Here is a 21354-nt window from a genome sequence, read left to right as displayed (position 1 = left end):
TCAAGTGTACTCTGCTCACAGACTTGGTCAGTTAGTGGAGGACAATGGCGGCACTTTCACAGAGAGAACAGACACCGAGAGGACAGTGGTGTGACCTGATTCAAACTGCATAAGTACTTGTGTGTGTGTGTGTGCGTGTGTGTGTGTGTGTGCGTGCGTGTGTGTGTGCGTGTGTGCACGCACTTGCATCTGTCGTGAGACAGGCTATGAAATAAGATGGGAGATGGGTGGTGGCACCTGGCGGTGTCAATAGCAGTAACTCCAAAGTATTTGTCAGAGTCGGGAATCAAAAGCAAAAAGGACAAGAATGGCCCAGACAATGAGGGGGGGGGGGGTGGGTCCCCTCATTACTGCATGGGGACGGTGAGAGTGAGAGGGGCGCCGGGAGGAGCCCAGCGGGAGGTCTGCCCCCGCTGCCTTCCAAAATCTCTGCCTAACCCTGTGTGTTGGTGCCAGCCAACCAACAAAAACTCCCACCATCAAATACTAGACAGTCATCTCCCCTGACCTAAAAACAACAACAGCCCCGTACACTGTTCCAAAACTCACATGCACAATACACTTCCCAGACCCTACCCTCCCTTTGACCTGCGCCCCACGGCCGCCATCGCAACTGGGGTACAGTGCCGTGGATTCCCCGAAGTGGTGCCCCCCCCCCCCCAATATGTTAGACATCAATGGGGCTTGATGGCAGAATGAGAGTCCAGAGGTCCAGATGCCTCACTGTGCTGTAAGAGGCTAAAAACAAATCCATGACTATGAAGGCCTAGCAGGCTAATAACCTCCCTGTGTTCACTATAGAGCTCAACGGGCACGTGACTTTTCCTGACGTAATTTGTAAAGTTCCGCATCCATTTTCTCCATAGACATTTCGATAAATCCAAATATTACGAGTTTTAAGGCTCGAACCAAGCCAACAAGTCTTCCAGAGAATCGTGAGTGACCATAAAACATTCGGTTTAAGACATTCGGAAAATAACGTGTTCTCTTTTTCTCAATTTGTCTTCTGTGGAAAACAGTGCCATGGAGCTTCCTGAAGACCAGACACATGTTGGAAATCAATGGGAATCAACTAACATTAACGAAGGCTAATTGCAAAGTTGTTGGTTAATGAGGGGACAATAGGGGAAAACTTCAAAATTATAGTACTTTATAGTATCATGAGGGCAAGTTGACTTTGGGATGGATATTCTTCATTTGGGTCATAATTTGTCATGCTGTTCACACATTACACTGGCCAAACTCCTTTACCTTTTCAGGATCATCACCTTTGCGTTGCGTTTTTCTCAGATTGGTATCTTTGTGTGTGTGAAGTTGAGTGTTGTCATCTTCGGGGTTCAGCCTTGGTGTTGGTGGGGTCAAGTAGATGCCATTACAGTAGGTCTTCAGGGTCTCCTGCAGCTGAGCCAGCTGCTGCAGGGCGTCTCTCTGCTGCCCGTCCTCCTCCAGGGAGCCGCGCTGGACGAGGCTGTCATAGTGTGCAATAGTTTTACTAGAGGCACAGACAGTGGCTGGAGGCTTTGCGGGGCAGGATGTGTCTGTGCTTGAAGTATAACCTGGAATAATAATAATCACACCAAAATCAATAATCTAATGCAGTGACTCTCAACCCTTTTCATATTGGCCATAATTGAATGCACATTTGAGACCCCCACTGATTTCAGACCACCATTTCTCTGGAACCCTTTTGTTGTTAGATATAACAATAGATAACAGTGAAACTATCAAAACAGTCATTCTTCTACATTTTGCTACTTGTGTTAACAAATGAAATAATTACACAAATCATTTTACTATTTAGTACTGGGACCCCTTCATGAACCCCTGGTGGTCCCCGGACCCTGTTGAGATATTCTGTGTGTTTTTGACATAAACGATGTTGTTGTTGTTGTCATTGATATTGATGTTGCTGCTATCTATCTATCTATCTATCTATCTATCTATCTATCTATCTATCTATCTATCTATCATTCTAAAGTTATATCGGCCTCGGAGTCGGCCTGGCATTTTATTAGCCGCAATGAAACTGTGACAAGAAAAGAGAGAAGCTTTGTATTTTGTGCCACGGTTATGAGTGACAGCAAAGTTGAAATACTAGCCTATATCTGGCATCCAGGTTGTGTAACGTAATGTTACCACGCGTACACTGCAAAATGTGTAACGTTTACTACGACAGAAACACTTACCTTTCACAATTCTACTGGAGGCGAGACAACACGTTTTGCTCGTGGTCAGAAACGTGTCTTTCAGTAAAAATGTTATCGTACATCTCGCCGCCACGGGCAAAGCGTAAGCTGCCATGTTGTTTCAAAATGGTCAAACTTTATTGATCGGTCTATTTCATTACACTGAGTAAAAACCAAACACTGATTGGGATGAAATGGTAAAATGAATCGAGAAAACACGCACGCGCACGTACACACGCGTAGCCTACGTACACAGTACACAGCGCGCACGCACGCACGCACACGCACACGCACACACACACACACACACACACACACACACACACACACACACACACACACACACACACACACACACACACACACACACACACACACACACACACACCATGTTTTTCTAGCAAATACATTTACGAAACAAATAAAATAAGAATTGAATGTTAGCTATCAGCTATATAGCTACAAATGCAGGTGGAGGGCTCTGTTTAAAGAATTCCTTTCTGTATGTCAGTCTAATATAATTGAAGCATTTATTCATGACATTGTTATTTTCAGATCAGCCTATGCTCCATCTGTCATTTTAAAATTAAAATTACTTTAGTGGATCTAATCCTTTAACTATTGAACGCGGGGTCCTGCTGCATATCTTTGTTATCAATGGCCACGCATTGGTGTCTGATTGGTCCCAGAATTCGCATCTTCAACGATGCGAATTTGGGCCAATCGCAAACAAATGCGCTGGCTGTAAACAAAAACATGCAGCAGGTTGCTAAGCAGCATCAGCTGAACCTCAGCTGATCGGAAGTCCTCTTCTCCTGCCTGGGTTGTCCTGCATCAAGTTAGCCGTGGAGACACAGAACAATACCGAAAGTACGTCCAATTGACCTTCAAAATAAAGATAGTTAAAACGATGCTGTTGTTGAGGTGTTCTGAACAAAATCAAGTCGAAATAGCTGTTCGATAGTGATGTTAACTTTTTAAATATTTAATGCATAAGTTACTTAAAAATATTTATACATTCCTAACGTAACTTGGCTGCAACGCATTTCCCAACAAGGGGTTTATTTTGAAAGTTATGGCAGGAATTTACTTATTTTTATATTCTGGCAAGCTTGACATTAGTCCTGGCGCTACGACGGGGGAGAAATGGCTGATACCATAGCTGATACGAGGAGGCTATTCACTAAGCCTCAGAACCTAAATGATGCCTATGGACCCCCAAGTAATTTTCTAGAGATTGATGTGAGCAACCCCGAGACAATCGGAGTCGGCAGGGCCAGATTTACCACCTATGAAATCAGACTGAAGGTGAGTGTACAGTAAAGAGTGCTAACGTTAGCTTGATAAGTATCATGGAAGCGTATTTCCATTTCCCACAGGGGTTCTTTGGTCCCAGAAAATAAATGATTTTCCATCATTGACTGGATATTTAAATGGTTGCCTTAGCCAAAGCTAAGGGCTAGGCCAAAGCTTGGTTAGCTAACTTTCTTGTTGGGAAACGATTTAGCTAACTGACGTTAGCTTGCAGGCTAGTTAGCATCAGTCAGAACTAACATGATCTCATTATGATAACAATAAGTGACAGGTGTTACTTAAACCTAAAGTTATTGATCCGATAGAATGCTATTACAAGATAGTAAATGTTCTTGGATGTTGTTCATGACGTTAACGTTGCTGTCATTGTGAAAGCTGCTTATCTGTCACATGCTAGCATTTGTTTACATTAGCGATAGCGGTTCTGTCATCGTCGGAACAAGACTGTGCAACTGTTTTATCCACTGCTCGAAAGAAGAGCAAGACTATACATAATTGTCGTTAACACAACATTAGCAGTCCGCTATCATCCTGCAAGTATTGAACTTGACCCGTCGAAAGTAACTTCGTTTAACAAAAGTTAACCCCGTTAACGTTACAGCTGGAGTCCAGCCACACCCCAGTTGGTGACTGAAAAAGATAGATAATAGTATTTGTCACATTTAATAACGCCCTGGGCAGAACAGAGGCGTATGACCAAATACTCTCTCCAAGTCCTTACAATCAACAACTAATCTGTCTTCAGTGTTGATGTGGGTGCTTTATGTTTTCCTGACATGAATGATATTATTCATTGTATGACAATCAGCCAAATATATTCAAAATGGTATGCTGCAATGACAACTACAAAAGGGAACAAAACTGGTAGTCAGCTTCTCTAGTAATGCAAACAGGATGTAAGATGCTCCCAGATCCTCCCAGCCTAGCCCACCCCCACACCATATTTCCTTCCGCCGGGTGTACTGATGTAATCCATCATCAACAGATATTAAGAAACAAATTGATAAAGGTTGTAAAATTCTGCTTGGTTAAAATGACATGTTAGATTTTGAAATTAGCCTATATTTGCTAATGGTTTGTTGTTTCAGTAATCACTTCACTGAGAGGAGTGGTTAAACAGTTCACACAGGGATCTGGTTATTTCAACACACTGCTCCAGCTCCTCTCTCTTGTGTAATCTTGTCTGTTACAGTTTAGATAACAACCTATGGTCAAATTGTGTAAGCCACTTCTTTGAGAGTGCTATTTACTCCACTGTGCGAAAGATACTGAAGCCATCTTCTATCTACTGTAAAATTGAGTATGTGGTTTGTTTGTTTCAATGCCGTTTTACATGCGATCGGGCTGAAATCTTCAGGGTGTGTAAAGGGTACCCGTGCGGGTGACCTGACGGAGCCAAATTTTTTAATTAGGCTAATTAGCTAATGATGTGATGTCATCAGTGATGATGTCAAAAGTGATGTCATAAGGGCGCACACACGCGTGCGTGCACACACAAGGAGGCATTGTGACAAGACTGATCAGTGATGTGACAAGACTGATCAGTGATGTCACACACACAAGGGGGCATTGTGACAAGACTCAGTGATGTCATAGGGACACACACACACACACACTGATGATGTTATCAGTGATATAGGGGCACACACACACACACACACACACACACACAAGCAGGCATTGTGTAATAACATTTAGTGAGCAACACACACACACACACACAGCCAATAGGGCAGGCGAGGCCACGCAGCAGCCGTAGTCGTTTAAATGTTTATTTAATTGTCCAATAAATATTATTCAGAATGAATTATCTGTTGTAGCATGATCAAGTAGGCTATCAAAGACTTTACCTAACATATATACTTTGCAATGAAGGACACCAGTTCGAAAACACAAACTTGAGGTAAAGTACGTATTATTTCTCTGTTAAAAACAGCAACATTTTCCAGATTTGACAAAAAGGTCCTTATTCAGGACATTCGCAGTGTTTAATTTGTCATCATCTCTGTCATCTCAAACATTTAGTTTGGATTGAGTTATTCTCCGGCTGTATTGTATGCATTTTTTTAAATCGTTAGGCAGTCAGCATTGATTGCCTCATATCTTAGTTAGTTGTCAGTTGTGTCGGCTGACACCTCTGTAGTTAGTGGCCCGGTCTATTTCGATTGGTAAGCAAGCACTCTTAAAGTATTTATAGTTTCCCTTTATCTTAAAGAAAGTGGAGAGGGAGAGAAGCTGTCATCAGGCATTAGTGTTGAATATAAGGCTACTGTACTTGATTACCGTGTAATAATTAGCATACGCGTGTAATCAGCATTATTGTGTGGCTCATAGCCCTCTGTGGCCCTGCTTTGCATAAGAGCAGAGAAAAAGCGGCGCATCCCTCACTTCTCAACAACTGTGGTGTCAACTTTGCTTTGCTTCTCTCCTCCTCCTTTCTTCTCCTTCCTTTAGAAGCCTTTTACTCCAACTCGGGCATGTTGAGCGTGATGAGCCATCATACCTAGGCCTGGAATGAATAGTATACGCTTTGCGTGTGTTTTAGTTCCATATTGCTCATGAATAGAATTGGTTTGATTTTTTTTCTTTAATTATGCCATGCAGTTTCTGTTTAACTTGCCCATTGCCTTGTCCCCTGTCGTGCCTGCTATCCCACTATCCACCCCGAATCCAGAGAGCCCTCATGGCCACACTGAGAGTCTGCCTAATCCCTTCATTGAGAGGAGAGAAGAATGAATCGGACCAGTGGGGTGGGGGAGCTGGACCAGGGGGGTGGGGGAGCTAGACCAGGGGGAGGGGGAGCTGGACCAGGGGGGTGGCGGAGCTAGACCAGGGGGTGGGGGAGCTGGACCAGGGGGTGGGGGAGCTGGACCAGGGGGTGGGGGAGCTGGACCAGGGGGGTGGCGGAGCTAGACCAGGGGGTGGGGGAGCTGGACCAGGGGGTGGGGGAGCTGGACCAGGGGGGTGGGGAAGCTGAACCAGGGGGTGGGGGAGCTGGACCAGGAGGTGGGGGAGCTGGACCAGGGGGTGGGGGAGCTGCACCAGGGGGTGGGGGAGCTGCACCAGGGGGTGGGGGAGCTGGACCAGGAGGTGGGGGAGCTGGACCAGGGGGTGGGGGAGCTGCACCAGGGGGTGGGGGAGCTGAACCAGGGGGTGGGGGAGCTCCTCATCCATGTCCCCCCCCCCCCCCACCCATGCGAGGGCAGAAAGCCACCCCCTCACCAGCCTTCATCCCCTTGCCCCCTTTCTCCCAGCTGTGTGTGCAGTCAGTTGACTAGTTGATAGAATGGCTACCTCAGTCTCTGTGATGACTATATAGGCTAAGTCAGGGGTGTCCAAAACCTTTTTGAATGGGGGCCAGATTAGATCATGTGAAAATCCCGCGGGGGGGGGGGGGGGGGGGGGGGGGGGGCTACTTCTCGCATCATATGGGTTATAAAAAAACAAACACATACAATACAATTGTACTCTAAGGATTTTGAAAACATTAGTTCCACCTGCGTAGTTCCACTTGGTGCTTGTCTACAAACTGTATGATAGTGCTGTCTTCGTTAGGTGAATGGAAAAAATGCAAAGTGAACTTGCGTGATTAACAAATAATGTGTGGAGGGCCACATATTGTATATTTTGAGAGACAATCCGAGGGCCACTTGAAATCTGTCCGTGGGCCACAATTGGCCCCCGGGCCGGACTTTGGACATGCCTGGGCTAAGTGGATGGTTTGCTACATTGTGTAAAGCATCAGAACAAAGGCTTTTTGAAATCATTGAGCGTGGCCCCCGCCTCTGTCTGTTTTAAGATCAGCGTTGGTTTTCGCCTTCAGATGGTGAATGCTTTAGTCCAGACTGTCGTTCACAAAGTTATCGGTAAAGGAGAATTGTAGCAGGATTAGATTGTCGTGTGAGAAAGGTCATTGTCTTCTTCACCGGTCTTTCTGTGGTCACATGTCAAAGTTCTGTTGACTGCCTGTGACACGGCTCATGGCCATTTGTTCACAGTCAAGCCTACATTCAGCACATTCAAATCAATAGGACATCGCTTTTGAAAAAGGTGGTTCATATATTTCCCTTTGCTTTTTCTTTTTGCCTCCACTGATGTTTTCCATCATGTTCCTAATGGACAGGAGTTGCTCTGCGGAGTCCTATAATGTCACTTTCATGCTGTTTTCTGCTTGATGCTGGTCGGAGAGACCCCCCCCCCCCGGTCCCCATCTCTCTTGCCAAGCAGCATACTGTATTTGTGTGGAGCTCAGCACACAATGGAGGGGAAAAGAAGCATTATCAGAATTCCTTGTCTTTGGTTGGTTCCCATCTCATCCAGAGAGCAGAGAGCAGCCTCACTCAGGAGAGTGAACTTTGGGATCTCACTTTGTTTATGGATAGGAGCACATAAAAGGGCTCTTATAGCTCTCCCTCTCTCTCTCTCTCACACTCTTTTACCCCTCCTCTCTACTCCCATAGCTTCTCTCTTTCTTTCTCTCTTCCATTTGGGGCAGGAAAAAAAACCTTTTGGTCATTAATAAAATGGGTGGGTGGGGGGGGGGGGGGCTTGTCAGGCACAGTCAAGTGTAATCCAAAGTCTACAGCATCCTCTTCGACAACTATTTTAATGGAAATGGGGGACATATTGTATCAAGGCTACCATATCCTACTTGAAATGACAGTATCAAAAGTGGGAGTTGATGCTATGGCAACAAAGCAGCTTTTTGCCGGCGAGTCGGAGAGCGAGAGAGAGAGAGGCAAGGCTGTGGGGCGGCAGGGGCGAGCCAGCGAGCGTGCGAGGGAGAGAGAGTACACGGAGAGAGAGAGAGAGGCGAGAGATCCATCGGCTCAAAGCTTTTGTTCCCTATCCTTTTCCCCTTTCTGGAATATGATGCGATGAGGTGGTATTGTGTTGCCATTTTTCATAGTATTATTGTGAAAGGGGGGGGGGGGGTGGGAGGGGTAAGAAGGGGGCACGGGGGGGTTAAGGATGCACACTCTCAAACTTGACTTAATCCATCCTGCTAAAAGCTAATGCATTGGCTGCCTTGAACCATTCTCTCAGGAGACGAGTGACCCCCCCCCCCCCCACCTCTCTCTCTCTCTCTCTCTCTCCCCCCACCTCTCTCTCTCTCTCTCCCCCCACCTCTCTCTCTCTCTCTCTCTCTGTCTCGTGTGCTGTTTGGAAGGGTTCTGCCTGCTTTCAGCCCATTTTCAATGAGCCCAAAGGTATTGTTCCTCCACATTATGACTCTCATGCTGGGTGGATTGTGTACATGCATAACCCAAAGTGAAGCTAGGAGGTCTAGATTGGAGACCGTATTTGGCTTTAAAGGAGAATTTCGTTTTTTTCGAACCTGGAGCCATCTCCTGCCATTAATTATGATTTGTCCACTCACCAGGCGATCCCCGCGGTGTATCTGGGCGTCCTAGCGTTGTTTTGATATCAATAGCGTCCAAGTCAGTCGTAAAGTGGAGTTGATTTGGGGCCAAGTGTGAGCCTGTATTTCCTGCATCTAAATAGCTATTTTTCTTCCCTTTTTCGCCAAATATCGCCGTAATCTGATCCGTCAACATCCAGCCGAGTGTTATTTCACCCCAGGCTGTTTCCTGGACTGCACAGGGATCAAATTACCTCAAACGTGATCTAGGTCACCAAGTCTCGTGAAGTCCCGCGATACTTTCCTGTCGACTGGCCAAATACAGGCAGGACGCTTTGCGGTCGTGGTTTTAGCGTAACCTATGTGGGGTTTGGCGTAACCTATGTGGGGTTTGGCATAACCTTCGTTATTTCGAATCCCACATAGGTTACGCCAAACCCCACATAGGTTACGCTAAAACCACGACCGCAAAGCGTCCTGCCTGTATTTGGCCAGTCGACAGGAAAGTATCGCGGGACTTCACGAGACTTGGTGACCTAGATCACGTTTGAGGTAATTTGATCCCTGTGCAGTCCAGGAAACAGCCTGGGGTGAAATAACACTCGGCTGGATGTTGACGGATCAGATTAACGGGAAGAAAAATAGCTATTTAGATGCAGGAAATACAGGCTACCACTTGGCCCCAAATCAACTCCATTTTACGACTGACTTGGACGATATTGATCTCAAAACAACGCTAGGACGCCCAGAAACGCTGCAGACATCGCTAGGTGAGTGGCCAAATCATAATTAATGCCAGGAAATGGCTCCAGGTTCAAAAAAACCGAAATTCTCCTTTAAGCTACTTTTTCCATCTCTCTTTCGCACCTGTTATCCATTTATTCATTAATTATTCTATTACTTACTATTGCTTACTTACTAATGACTTCTTCTGTTCTATTTGTTTATTCCCATAATTATGGAGATGTAGATTATGCTTAACTCCTGTTCTTCTTATTTACACATTGTTTACACTTTTTCCCTTGCTCGGCTGAATTTCTCTCACCTCTCCTCCTCTCTTCTCGTCTTTCAGAAAGTGAGCGAGACAACGCGTACCTTTAGATTCTTATGGAAATGCTAAGACTGGCCGTGGGCTGGCCCTGTGTCCCAATCACCAGCAGGGCGGCAGTAACCTGAGAGCGCCCTGACCCTAACCTCTAACCAGCCGTGAAGAGAACACAGGCCAGGGAAATCTGATCTTTGACTTGTACAGCTCCCATCACCGCGTCTTTGTGTGTGTGTGCGTGTGTGTGAGAGAGAGAGAGTGAGAGTGAGAGTGAGAGTGAGACCTCTCACTTTTCAATTCTGTCGTTTGGTTCCTCCCCTCATCCTGTAATGCCAGTCTCTTTAATCACAGGGTTCGAGTGGGAGAAAGACCAGGTGACTTTCTTTGCTTATTCTCTCGCTCCTCCTAGCTCCTTTGTCTAGACAGATGAGTGCTCCGGGCCGGCCTATATGTGCACAAGCAAGCTCGAATGCCGCGGGCTATTATGTTTACATTGTTAACTGTGTGACTGGTCAAATGTAGGGATGTCACGATACTAGAATTTCTACTTCGATATTGATACCCAGGAAAATATAGATACTCGATACCCTTTTCGATACCACGGAGGGGAGGATGACAACACATCAACAGGCATAAAAAATAAACCAAGACAGAGGGACAGACAGACATACGCTTCTCCATAATCTAGGCCCGATAAAACTCATTAAAAACGTTGACCGTACACAGCAAATTACCCCTGTTCTAGTCATCAGCCTATCACAACACTGCAGATTACCCCTGCTCTAGTCATCAGCCTATCAGAACACGTTTAGCTTGTTGAAGCAACAGATACCCACCAATGACAGGGAGGGAGAAATCAGTAGTATGTTTGATTTTTCATTAAGAGAAAGCACTGCTGGTAACCATACTGTTGCAAATGAGTATTGTATCCGTTTCAAATTTTTAGTATAGATTACTATCGATACTATCGATACTTTTGACAACCCTAGTCAAATGTCTATGTGTATTTAACACCTGTGCGTGTCTGTGTTGGTGCGTGCGTGCTAAGTGTTTTCTCCGTGTGTGTGTGTGTGTGTGTGTGTGTGTGTGTGTGACTGTGTGTGTGTGTGTACATGATGGGATTAGAGATTAGAGTGACGGCGGTGGCAGATTACCTGTAAGCGTGATCTGTTGTGGTGGGGATTAACTGTGCAGCCCTCCATGCTGCGAGGTAACACCACACAGCGTGAGAGCTGAGCAGAGAGAGGAGTTAATGCCAGAGCGCTGGGGCCATAAAGCTACGATAATCCACTTCTCCTGTGACCTGAGCTGAGGAGGAGGAGACGAGGAGGGGCTCACTGACAACTTCACCTGGAGAGAACTTGAAACAAGAGGGAACGGGAAGAAGGGGGCGATGATCGAAGTTAGTATGGACTGAGGAGATTGTTGTTCGGTGAGGGAGCGGCACTGACTCAGTACTGGAGTGATAAGTGTTGGATCGTGAGTCCGCTGCTTAGAAAACATTTGAATGGGGGCACTGATGGCCGTTGTGTCACCCTAAAGCCTAAAAATCATTTTCAAGTTAAAAAAAATTGCATTTTGAATCTACAAAATGCATTTGATCTGCAAATACATTTGAGTTTTGTCTTTGCTCCTCTTTCAAAACATTGGTGCCAGACATCATCTACGACAGGGATACTCAACTTGCTTTGCCCGGGGGCCACTTTCGTGAAATGATAGAAGGCCAGGGGCCAGTTAATAAACAAACAATAGACATTTTTCTGTAGCGGATTGTAGGTTTTTGGGGTGTCAGCCGGAGTTTAGTCTGACAATGTTGTGCACACCAGATAGTTAAGGCTTTTGCACACCAAGTCCGTATTTTCGTCCGAAATTGACGCACGAAAAAAAAAAGAATACGACCTCATTTGTGTCAATCATGATTGACACACCCAGTCCGACAATTACGTCCGTCATTTAAGTTTTCGGACGAGGTTCGATTTTCTGCGTTTTTTCGCATCAGTCAATAGATTTTTGCGAGCTGGGACCCGTCTGTGTTTTCAGATGACGGATTAAAAAACACGCATACGAAAACAATCGGACTGTGTGTGCAAAGACCTTTAGGTTAAGTTAGTTAGGTTAAGTACATACATAAGTGCCTGGGTTGCGAGCAGATGGCAGTATTTGACAATTTAGCAGCTAAATCATAGATTATTGAAAGATATTCCATATTCCAGACTGAAATGCTATAACAGAAGTGGAGTATTGGCCAGAATGACATGAACATTTGGACACTTATTCAGCAGGTATCTTGCATGTTGTGTTCAGGTGCACTGTAAAAAAAAAAAAAAAAAAAAAAAATGTTTTTTTGCAATTCCATCGCGGGCCACGCGGGGTAGCCTAGGTAAACCCAGCCACCACGTGACCTGCTCTCTCAGTTCCCAGTCACTATAGTGACTGAGAACAGGTCTGAGAGCAGGTCACGTGGGGGATGGGTTTACCCAGGCTACACGCGGGGTGCCCGCGGGCCGCAAGTTGAGTATCACTGATCTACGACATCATCTACGCGGCGCTTGTTGTTCTAATCGTTATACTGACATTATCACGTGGGCGCAAAGTGTCTCGTTCATATGCTTATACGCCCATAGTGACATAATATAAGGTCCGTTTCTAAAGGGATCATAAGCCGGAGCCCTCTCCTCTCGTAACACTGCTGCTAGGTGCATTTATATAGGCTAACCAGTAACCACTAGAGGACCATAATGATAGAAGCCTGAGGAGAGGACAGAGCAAAGACGGAAGGAAAGAGAGTCTTGTATTTTCCATATTGAAGAACCTCAAGAGGAGAGACCATGAGAGCAAAAAGACCACTTCTGCTCTCCCTCCTCCTGCATTGTCCTCCACAGGCCTGATGAAGCTCCAAACCTCTCCAGTTTTTCTCCTGTTCTTGTATGACTACCACATATCCCCCCCTTACTTTCTTCAGCCATTTACTCCGCCTGCTAGCTAACTCGCCACCTCCTTCACGGCACACACAGTCTTCACAGTCGTCTGCCCATCGATCAGACTGCTGCTCGCTCTCTGTATGCACGCCGCACCCACTCGCTCAATGGCTTTGCTCTCTTGGTTCTTCTGACCTTCTGTGAATGTGGCCTGAAAAGGAAATGTTCCTTCTCTGCCTCCTTGTTTGTGTACGGTCATGGGATGCTCATGTGCCGTCAGGATGAGTGAAGAGGTTTGGCATTGTGCATTGTGCTCGGCGTTGTGCCGTTTGCTTCAGTGTTCTCGGTCAATGTCGAAACATCTCCCCTTTTTAATATGACATTCACTCTCAAGTGCTTGTAAACAGCAACTTGGAATTACACATACATACACACAAACACACACAAAACACAGTCTTAAGTGCAGGAATAGACCTTGGTGAGAAAAACATAAGTGAACCTTGTTCACCCGGAGGACCATTAAAAAAATTCTATTCAGCTTGGTTCAAATTGTGTGTGTGTGTGTGTGTGTGTGTGTGTGTGTGTGTGTGTGTGTGTGTGTGTGTGTGTGTGTGTGTGTGTGTGTGTGTGTGTGTGTGTGTGTGTGTGTGTGTGTGTGTGTGTGTGTGTGTGTGTGTCAAGGAGGGTATGTTTTCGGTTCTGTTTGTCTGTTAGCAGGATTACAGAAAAACTACTGGGCCGATTTCCTTGATTTCCCCTCGGTGTAGCGTGGGGGCAACGAAGAACCCATCCAATTTGGGCGCGGATCCGAGCCGTTTCGGATCAAGGGAGGGGGCGGGGTTAGGGAAAAGGGGCCGTAGTAGCTAGGGATAGGAAGGTCATAGAGACTCGTGATTTGAGGGGTGGGTAGGGGGAGTGGCTACAGGGATGTGGTTGCAGGATTCAAATTCTCAGAGTAACTTACTGACTGATTTAAAGCACAGTGGCTAAACATGGCATAGCAGAATGCTATTGAGCTCCACTTTCTAAGCAATTGTGCTATTTCCACACTTACAATTCATATTGTTTCACCCAGAGATGTGATAATAGTCTCCCCCCCTGAAATTGGAGGGGAACTCATTTATTTCTCGACAAATGATTCTTCCGCTTGTGTAACAACTCAGGCCTTCAAGACTATTCCTTAGTGAAGTGCATGAAGCCATGCAACCTTTTAAAATCAAATGTATTTACGCAGTATTTTTTATATTCTTAGACCATTAAACACTTTTCCCTTCGCTTTGGATGCCATTATTTGACACTGGTTAACGGTCTTTCCTCTGTGTGTGTCTGCAGACCAACCTGCCCATCTTCAAGCTGAAGGAGTCTCGTGTACGACGGCGCTACAGTGACTTTGAGTGGCTCAGAGGGGAGCTGGAAAGAGAGAGCAAGGTGAGCTATCCAGTCTCAACTCAACGCACCGTCTCTGGAATGATCCTTTCATTCAATTAGCATAGCACCACCAGTTTTACCATGTGTTGTTTTGGAGGGGGGGGTGGGGGGGGGGGAACCGTAACTTTTGAAAGGCGTCGACCAAATGGATTTTTTTTAGCTTTGACTTTGTCTCCAGCGTACAGTTTGTTCCCTGAGATCCTCACCTAATTAGCACCTATGATGAATCTAATGTGCTATTCCCCATAGTTCTCTTCCTCTCTATACACTCTCCTGTTTGATGCTATTGTAATTCTTTGGTCGCTGATAGTTTGATGTTGCCATCAATAATTGAATGCCTCTTTAACTTGTGCTGTATGGTTTCTGATGGGTTCTCTTCTCCCTCAGGTGGTCGTCCCTCCTCTCCCAGGCAAAGCTCTGATCAGGCAGCTTCCATTCAGAGGGGACGATGGGATATTTGACGACTCTTTCATCGAGGAGCGGAGGGCGGGTCTGGAGCAGTTCCTCAACAAGTAAGCCTCTATCCACTTCTTATCATCTTGTCTCCTCTTTTCCTCCAGAACTAACTACCGGTAGTCTTAAGGTGAAAATAATTCAATCCGAGCATATTATTTTTAGGCCTCCGCCGGCGACAGCCTTGCCCCAGTGGCATTATGTTTTTGGGTTGTCCGTCCGTGCATCCGTCCCATTCTCGTTAACGCGACGCCTTGCGAGAATTTCTCAAGGATGAACTGATTCGATTTTGGTGGTCAAAGGTCGAGGTCACTGTGACCTCACACAAAAGATGTTTTTGGCCATAACTCGAGAATTCATATCCTAATTATGACTAAATATCCGAATAGGATGAAGTTATGAAGTGACGACATTTTATATCTAAAAGTTCAAAGGTCAACTCCACTGTGACATCATGATGTTACCACACTGTAGCTAAAAAAGAATTATTGGGTCATTCTACAAAAACAGTGGAAGTGCTGTCACTTACTTTTGAAGACCCCAAAATCACTTAAGTTGACCTAATAATTACATGAATTATATTGATTTGGAGCACCCTCTTCACTTCCTCTCCCTGGATGACAGCCAGGACAGGGGGCGTGGCTTCCTGTTCCTCTGGTAGTCCATCACAAGCTCATTGGTTTGGCAGGACAGGGGGCGTGGCCTCCTGTTCCTCTGGTAGTCCATCACAAGCTCATTGGTTTGGCAGGACAGGGGGCGTGGCCTCCTGTTCCTCTGGTAGTCCATCACAAGCTCATTGGTTTAGCTGATATTGAGCTTCAGGTGATTGTCGTTGTACCGTGTGATGAAGCTCTCTATCAGTCCTCTGTACTCCACTGTAAAAAATAGTCTCTAAGTGAAGACAGCATGTTTCTCACTATAAATTATTCACTGGTATCATACATGTCAATATAGTGATAACTTCCATTTTGCTTTTTTTTTTTTTACATTTTTATTAAATTCCTTCAAAGTTTTCACTATAATTGTTGTGTGTGAGTCTGGACAGACATGGATGTAAACTGCAACTTGACATGTTGGCGGAATAAATAAATAAATGTTTTATTTGTATTTGTCTAGTCTAGTCACATTCAATTGCAGCTTCTGCCTTACTGAGGTACTATTTTAGCTCACAAGAACAATGAAACACTTTGTGCAGTAGGTAGAGTCCCAACTTTTTCGCTTCTCTCCATATTGTTAACAAACTGAAGCGTGTCTTTCTCCCATTCCTCCTCCTTAATTCTCTCTCATAATTACCTTGTAGACGACGAGAAAAAGCAAAGAGGACACAAGTGCGCACCTCCACAACATAATTTTTCCCACATTTGTTTTATTGTTGATGTGTAATTTATGATAATTGCAGCTCAAATTACAGCGCACGGTTCCTTGAGGGATGCTGTGTGCACCCCTTCTTATTTTTGATCCGGCATGTCTCATTTTCTGCTGCCAAACAATAAAAGTTACAGTGGGATTGTAATTATTTGCTTTGATTGCGGACTTGGCCATTATCTTTGTTTCATGTGCAAATGCATCAATGTTTCCTCCTGTGCAAAGACAGTCTAGAAAATTAAAATCTATAAATATATTCCGATGAATGAAACACTGCTGTTGATCATATCATTGTTCAGACTTAATAGCGGCCAAGCTGGCAGGCAGTGTTGTTTAATCTGTGATTGAGAGCATTGTGAAGGAGAAATCTTTTAGAATGATAAACATATGATTGTCTCTGTGAAACAGGTGAGGAGGAGGGAGAAGTGTCAGTTTGCGATTAGTCAGACGTAAAGCATTTTTCAGGTAAAGAAGTTAGGCTTGCGTGTCTTCACTCTTTCCACTGAAAAAACATGGGGTCACAAGATCCTGCTATACTGCTGCTGCATCTTGTCCTCGAGGTCAAAATGCTCAAAGCCTCGAGTGAGGTTAGTTAGGTCCTTAAGGACTGTGTGGAGGTTTAAATGAAAATTTCCAGTGAGATGATTGCCATGTTATTTGACTTGTAAGTGGCTCCTATTGGCTGCGTCCCTGGTCTGAAATATTTTCCATTAAAATTTCAGTTCCATGCATGTGTACAATGTCATCAGGCTGATCTGTTCTGAGAAATTTACCATTTCAATTTATTTATTTTGGGGGGGGGGGGGGGGGTCTCAGGTGCACTGGCTCATTCTCGTTAGGCTCCCCTGCATCATCACTGCACACACATTCTTATCATTTCAGCCGTCAAAAAATCTCTGGGAATTTATATTTTCCATCATGAGAGGGTGGGCTGATTACCAGAGTCTCCTGGAGGGTTTGGCAATCGTATCTGGACTGTTTGATTTTTCCTGTGAAAGTGAACCGAACAGCGGAAAAATAAAATGATGTATCATTCTCATGTCTGGTGCAAACCAAGGAAGCAAACGTCACTATCAGATGTGAAATTGCCTCAAGTTTTCTATGTCGCCGAAGCATGAGTCACGAAGGCCATGTTCACATTACAGGCAAATCCGTAATGTCAAAATGTCAAAAATCATTAATCATCATTATATTGATTGGTTTCCCAAATCTGATTTGGGAGTGTGTCCGCACTGCCAAAAATCTGATTTGGAAAAGTGTTCAAGTCGGATCTGTGTGTCCAGATTAAATGAGCCAATGAGCCAACATACAATGTTTCTGGCAGTGCATGTCTGCTCTCTGCTCTTCAAGTCCCCACCCCTTGCAAAAGACACTTTCAAATCTGATTTGGGTGATCAGTAAGGCCATTTACACCTGGCATTAACATGCGTTTTCTGCCATCAGATTGCAATCCGATTGTATTTTATCACTTGAAAGTACAGGTGTAAACACCCCCAAAACGCATTGAAGAAGGATTGCAATCTGATCGGCCAAACCACCTCCGGAGGTGGTCAGGGACGCATTATGACAACATTTAACACAAGTGTAAATGCAATGCGTCCTCTCAAAACGCATTCAGCAACTACCATACGGAAATACACCGCACCGGTGTGTGCCCTCATCTCGCCGCTGTGTCAAATGCGCACACACACAGGCAGCCTGTCACCATGGACCGGCTAAAAATTCTCTTTCCCCCCCCCCCCCGCTCCGCTTTTGCACAACACTCTCTTTCTGCTAGGTAGCGTTGCTTCAAAGTTTTGCTGCGGAGGTTTTGCCACGGCTTATCGAACCCTTTCTCCCTCATTTTCCTTTCATTTTCCGCTCCTTTTCCAAAGGAGAAGTTTGAGTTTGAGTTTGAGTTTAACTTTATTGTCCCATAGGGAAATTTGTCTTAGGCATTTGTACAGCAGCAATAGGGCAATAGGGCAAACGTAACAGACAGTACAGTACATCTGAAGACAAACAGCGTGTAAACAAGAGGACAACATAGTACATGATACAGCCTGGGCTACGAGTTAACAACTCTACCTAACCAAATATTGCACTTCAGTATTCAAATATTGCACTTCAAGTATTGCACAATTCCAAAACCGCATATCAAACCAAAACCATCATAAAACCATGGTTACTTAAAACTATAAACATTAAAACCACAGTAAAGGGTAAAAGAAATAAAAAGATAAGTGTTGATATAAAAGAGAAATTATGCTCTCAATTGTATAACGTTGTAATTTAGGATGTTACCTGAACGCAACACAGGTGGTTACAGCCAATGACATGCACGGAAAACGTATGTATGTGTGTGTGTCTCGGACCCAGTGTCAAACAGCTCCATGGGAGAATAACCTACAGAGAAAACTGCTATATCGACACGTCTGAAAAACTACTTCATGAGAGCGCAAAAGCTTTTTGCAATATTTGGGAGGTTTTTCGAAATTTACGTGTTTGCATTACCCGATTTTTATTGCGATATTTAGATTTTGCGCATTTCTGAGGGTAATGGAAACACGGCTTACAGACAGGCCAAGGACAAGAACAAGAAAAGTGGCAGGGGCAGATAGCAACGTGTCCTTTTTATAAAGAAATAGATGGAGTGCTGCGTGATCGGCCATCGTTTTGTCCAGGTGAAGGGGATGTTCACTGTGCATTTGAGCTTAACAATAACCTCTATTTCCCTGTGCATGTATGCAAACATGCATGCACACGTTCAGGGGGCGCGCGCGTGATGACGTTCGAGCTGGAGAGCAATCGGATTGCAATCTGTTCACCCAAAACGCATGTTAGTGCCAGGTGTAAATGGAATCAGGCTGAAGTGATAAAATACAATCGGATTGCAATCTGATGGCAGAAAACGCATGTTAATGCCAGGTGTAAATGGCCTCAGAGTGTCCACACTGAAGTCACATCAGTTGAAAGCAGATTGGAAACTACCTCCATATGTGGTTTTGGACAAGTGACACAAATCAGATTTGGAGTATCCAGACTCATAAAACCAATCTGGATAGAATCATTAAGAGGTCACTAAAGTTCACAAATCGGATTTGGCCTCCTAGTCTGAACATGGCTGAAGACTTACAGAACATGATCATGCATGCAATTTTTCTATTGTTTCTGGTTTAACAAGTGCTTTGATTAGACTGATTATGGTGTTCTCTTCTTTGCAAGGGCTGTTAAAAACGTTGGAGGACATTTGAGATGGCCATTGCATTGTGCAGGCTTTGGATAGCCTGTGTCTGGATATTACATGTGGTTTTCAAAATTAGAAACTGGAGCAAGCCAAACTCCTTTCTGAGGTCTGCGTGAAGAGACTGAGATAAGGAAGTTTGAATCTTTCCTCTCCAGTTTTTTAAATTAAATGTTCACACTTAAACATTTAAATGTACCTTTTCTGTCTTCCATGCCATTGCTGATACTTCCCACCTCCTTACCTTTTCAGTTCCACGCTCTCATCATTCTCTTTTCAGTCTGTGTGACTGTGCGTGCATCTAGTCCATGTGTGCATTGTCTTATGTGTGTTTGTATGTGGTGATCATATTGTGTGTTGTCTCCGACCGGGGTTCAGAGTGCAAACCTTTTGGTCCTGTGTGTTCCAGAGTGGCCGGTCACCCTCTAGCCCAGAACGAACGTTGTCTGCACATGTTTCTACAGGACGAATCTGTGGACAAGACCTACACCCCGTCCAAAGTCAGACAAGCCTGAGAGAGAGAGAGAGAGAGAGAGAGAGAGCATGGCTCTTCTCTGCTCTGCCCAGCTCAACCCCACAACCCAAAGCTCTCTTAATAGGTTTCTCTCGGACAACACACATTTCAGTGATTTTCACCCCCATGCCCTGCCCCCAAACCCCCCCATGCCCTGCCCCCAAACCCCCCCATGCCCCGCCCCCAAACCCCCCACCCCCTACAAGTCACTTCCTGTCCCTTTTTCATTAGTGATCCTGACTGATGGCTGTCCTCACCTTGTAATTGGATCAGAGTAAGGATGTTCGACGCATTATAACTGTGGTTGAAAATAATTTATAATGATTTCTCTTTATGTCTGGAAATGCCACTAACATGGATATGTTATGTATTTATCAGTGAGGTGTGTCTTCAATATATTCATTTAGATAGTAACATTGAAATAACGTTCCATGTCCTCTTGTAAAAACCCACACTGTTTTCCATAGTATATCCAGTTGGCATGTTGCTCGCCATAACTAGGACCGTAACACACACACATTGTTGATGGGCCTTGCCTTTCAAATCACACTTAGTTGGTCCTTTCTTCAAACTGAAGCATGTGTGTGTACACCGACCAGCACCTGCCCTGTTGTCACGATGATTTTCTAGCGAGTAAGAAGAAATATATCCACAGAGGGAACTGCAGTATTTCTACTGGCTATATGCATTTTGAGATTTGTATACTGCTGTGCCATTTTTGTTTATGTTGAAAATTTTCCAATAAAACAGGTCAAATGCACTCGTGCATATGTACATTCGTTGTCATTTTGTTGATGAGCTGCACAGTCGGCGTACCTATAGTGCTGCACACACAACTGAGAGTTAAGTGTAAAGTGCTTCCAATGGTGCTGTAGGCTATACTGTGAGAAATCCCAGCTTTTGGTACAAGTTATTTGGAAAATGAGGCCTACACCAAAATGCTCGTGGTGATATGATGTCCCCGGGGAATTACAAAGGAGGAGGTATGAGATGTGTTACAGGCTACAAGCTATGGGCACAGCGTTTCAAAAACTGTCCTGTTTTGATTTAGAGCATGGATTTTAAATGGCAAACATGAAATTGTTGCTGTTTTACACTAGAGATACAAGTTGGGCTTTGAAATTAACCGCTCTATGTGATGTGTTGCACAAGCAAAGGCATTTTATTTTCCTCCCCACATATCAATATAATTTATATTGTTAGTTTGAAACTCCAGCAGGTATAATCTAGAAAAAAATGTTTTTATTCTCCTAGTTACAACTGTCAAATAGTTTACTTTATATTTTCACAACAGAATAAAAACATCACAGGCCGCAAACCGTTCCAAGTGCTGATATTATTTTATCAAGTGTTAGTGTCTAACTTAATTCACAAAGTCGACCTAAACATTTCCAATGCTGCGCCTTGGTTAGGACACACCAACACAAATAGGACAGTAACCACTTAAACACAGACACCATCTTCAGATGAAGTTTTATACTTTAGAAAGCAATGCAAGCATTTTGAAGTCTCTCTTCCAGTTCTTCCATATCGAGCTGCACCTCTT

General features: G+C 44.6%; 2 protein-coding genes across 2 annotated transcripts in view; one reads left to right on the top strand and one right to left on the bottom strand.

Annotated features, from left to right (window-relative positions):
* The window catches only part of afg1lb (AFG1 like ATPase b), a gene marked incomplete at its 5' end in the record, with an annotated part of 40006 nt that extends 37705 nt beyond the window's left edge, over window positions 1-2301 (bottom strand). Inside the window, 2 exons of the mRNA XM_083643015.1 lie at window positions 1252-1556; window positions 2268-2301. Of these exons, the coding sequence (XP_083499141.1) occupies window positions 1252-1556; window positions 2268-2301 (339 nt within the window). The remainder of the gene's footprint in view (window positions 1-1251; window positions 1557-2267) is intronic.
* A 1019-nt stretch (window positions 2302-3320) lies between these two features.
* snx3 (sorting nexin 3) lies at window positions 3321-20568 on the top strand. Its single transcript, XM_083642656.1, has 4 exons — window positions 3321-3494; window positions 14158-14253; window positions 14641-14765; window positions 19704-20568. Exons 1-4 carry the CDS (start codon window positions 3333-3335, stop codon window positions 19807-19809), a joined length of 489 nt encoding a protein of 162 aa, XP_083498782.1. The 5' UTR covers window positions 3321-3332; the 3' UTR covers window positions 19810-20568.
* The last annotated feature ends 786 nt before the right edge of the window (window positions 20569-21354 follow it).

Source organism: Poromitra crassiceps, assembly GCF_964638095.1.
Source record: "Poromitra crassiceps genome assembly, chromosome: 9".
Taxonomy (NCBI): Eukaryota; Metazoa; Chordata; class Actinopteri; order Beryciformes; family Melamphaidae; genus Poromitra; species Poromitra crassiceps.
Note: the sequence above shows the minus strand (reverse complement) of the source record. Positions and strands in the feature narration are given on the sequence as shown.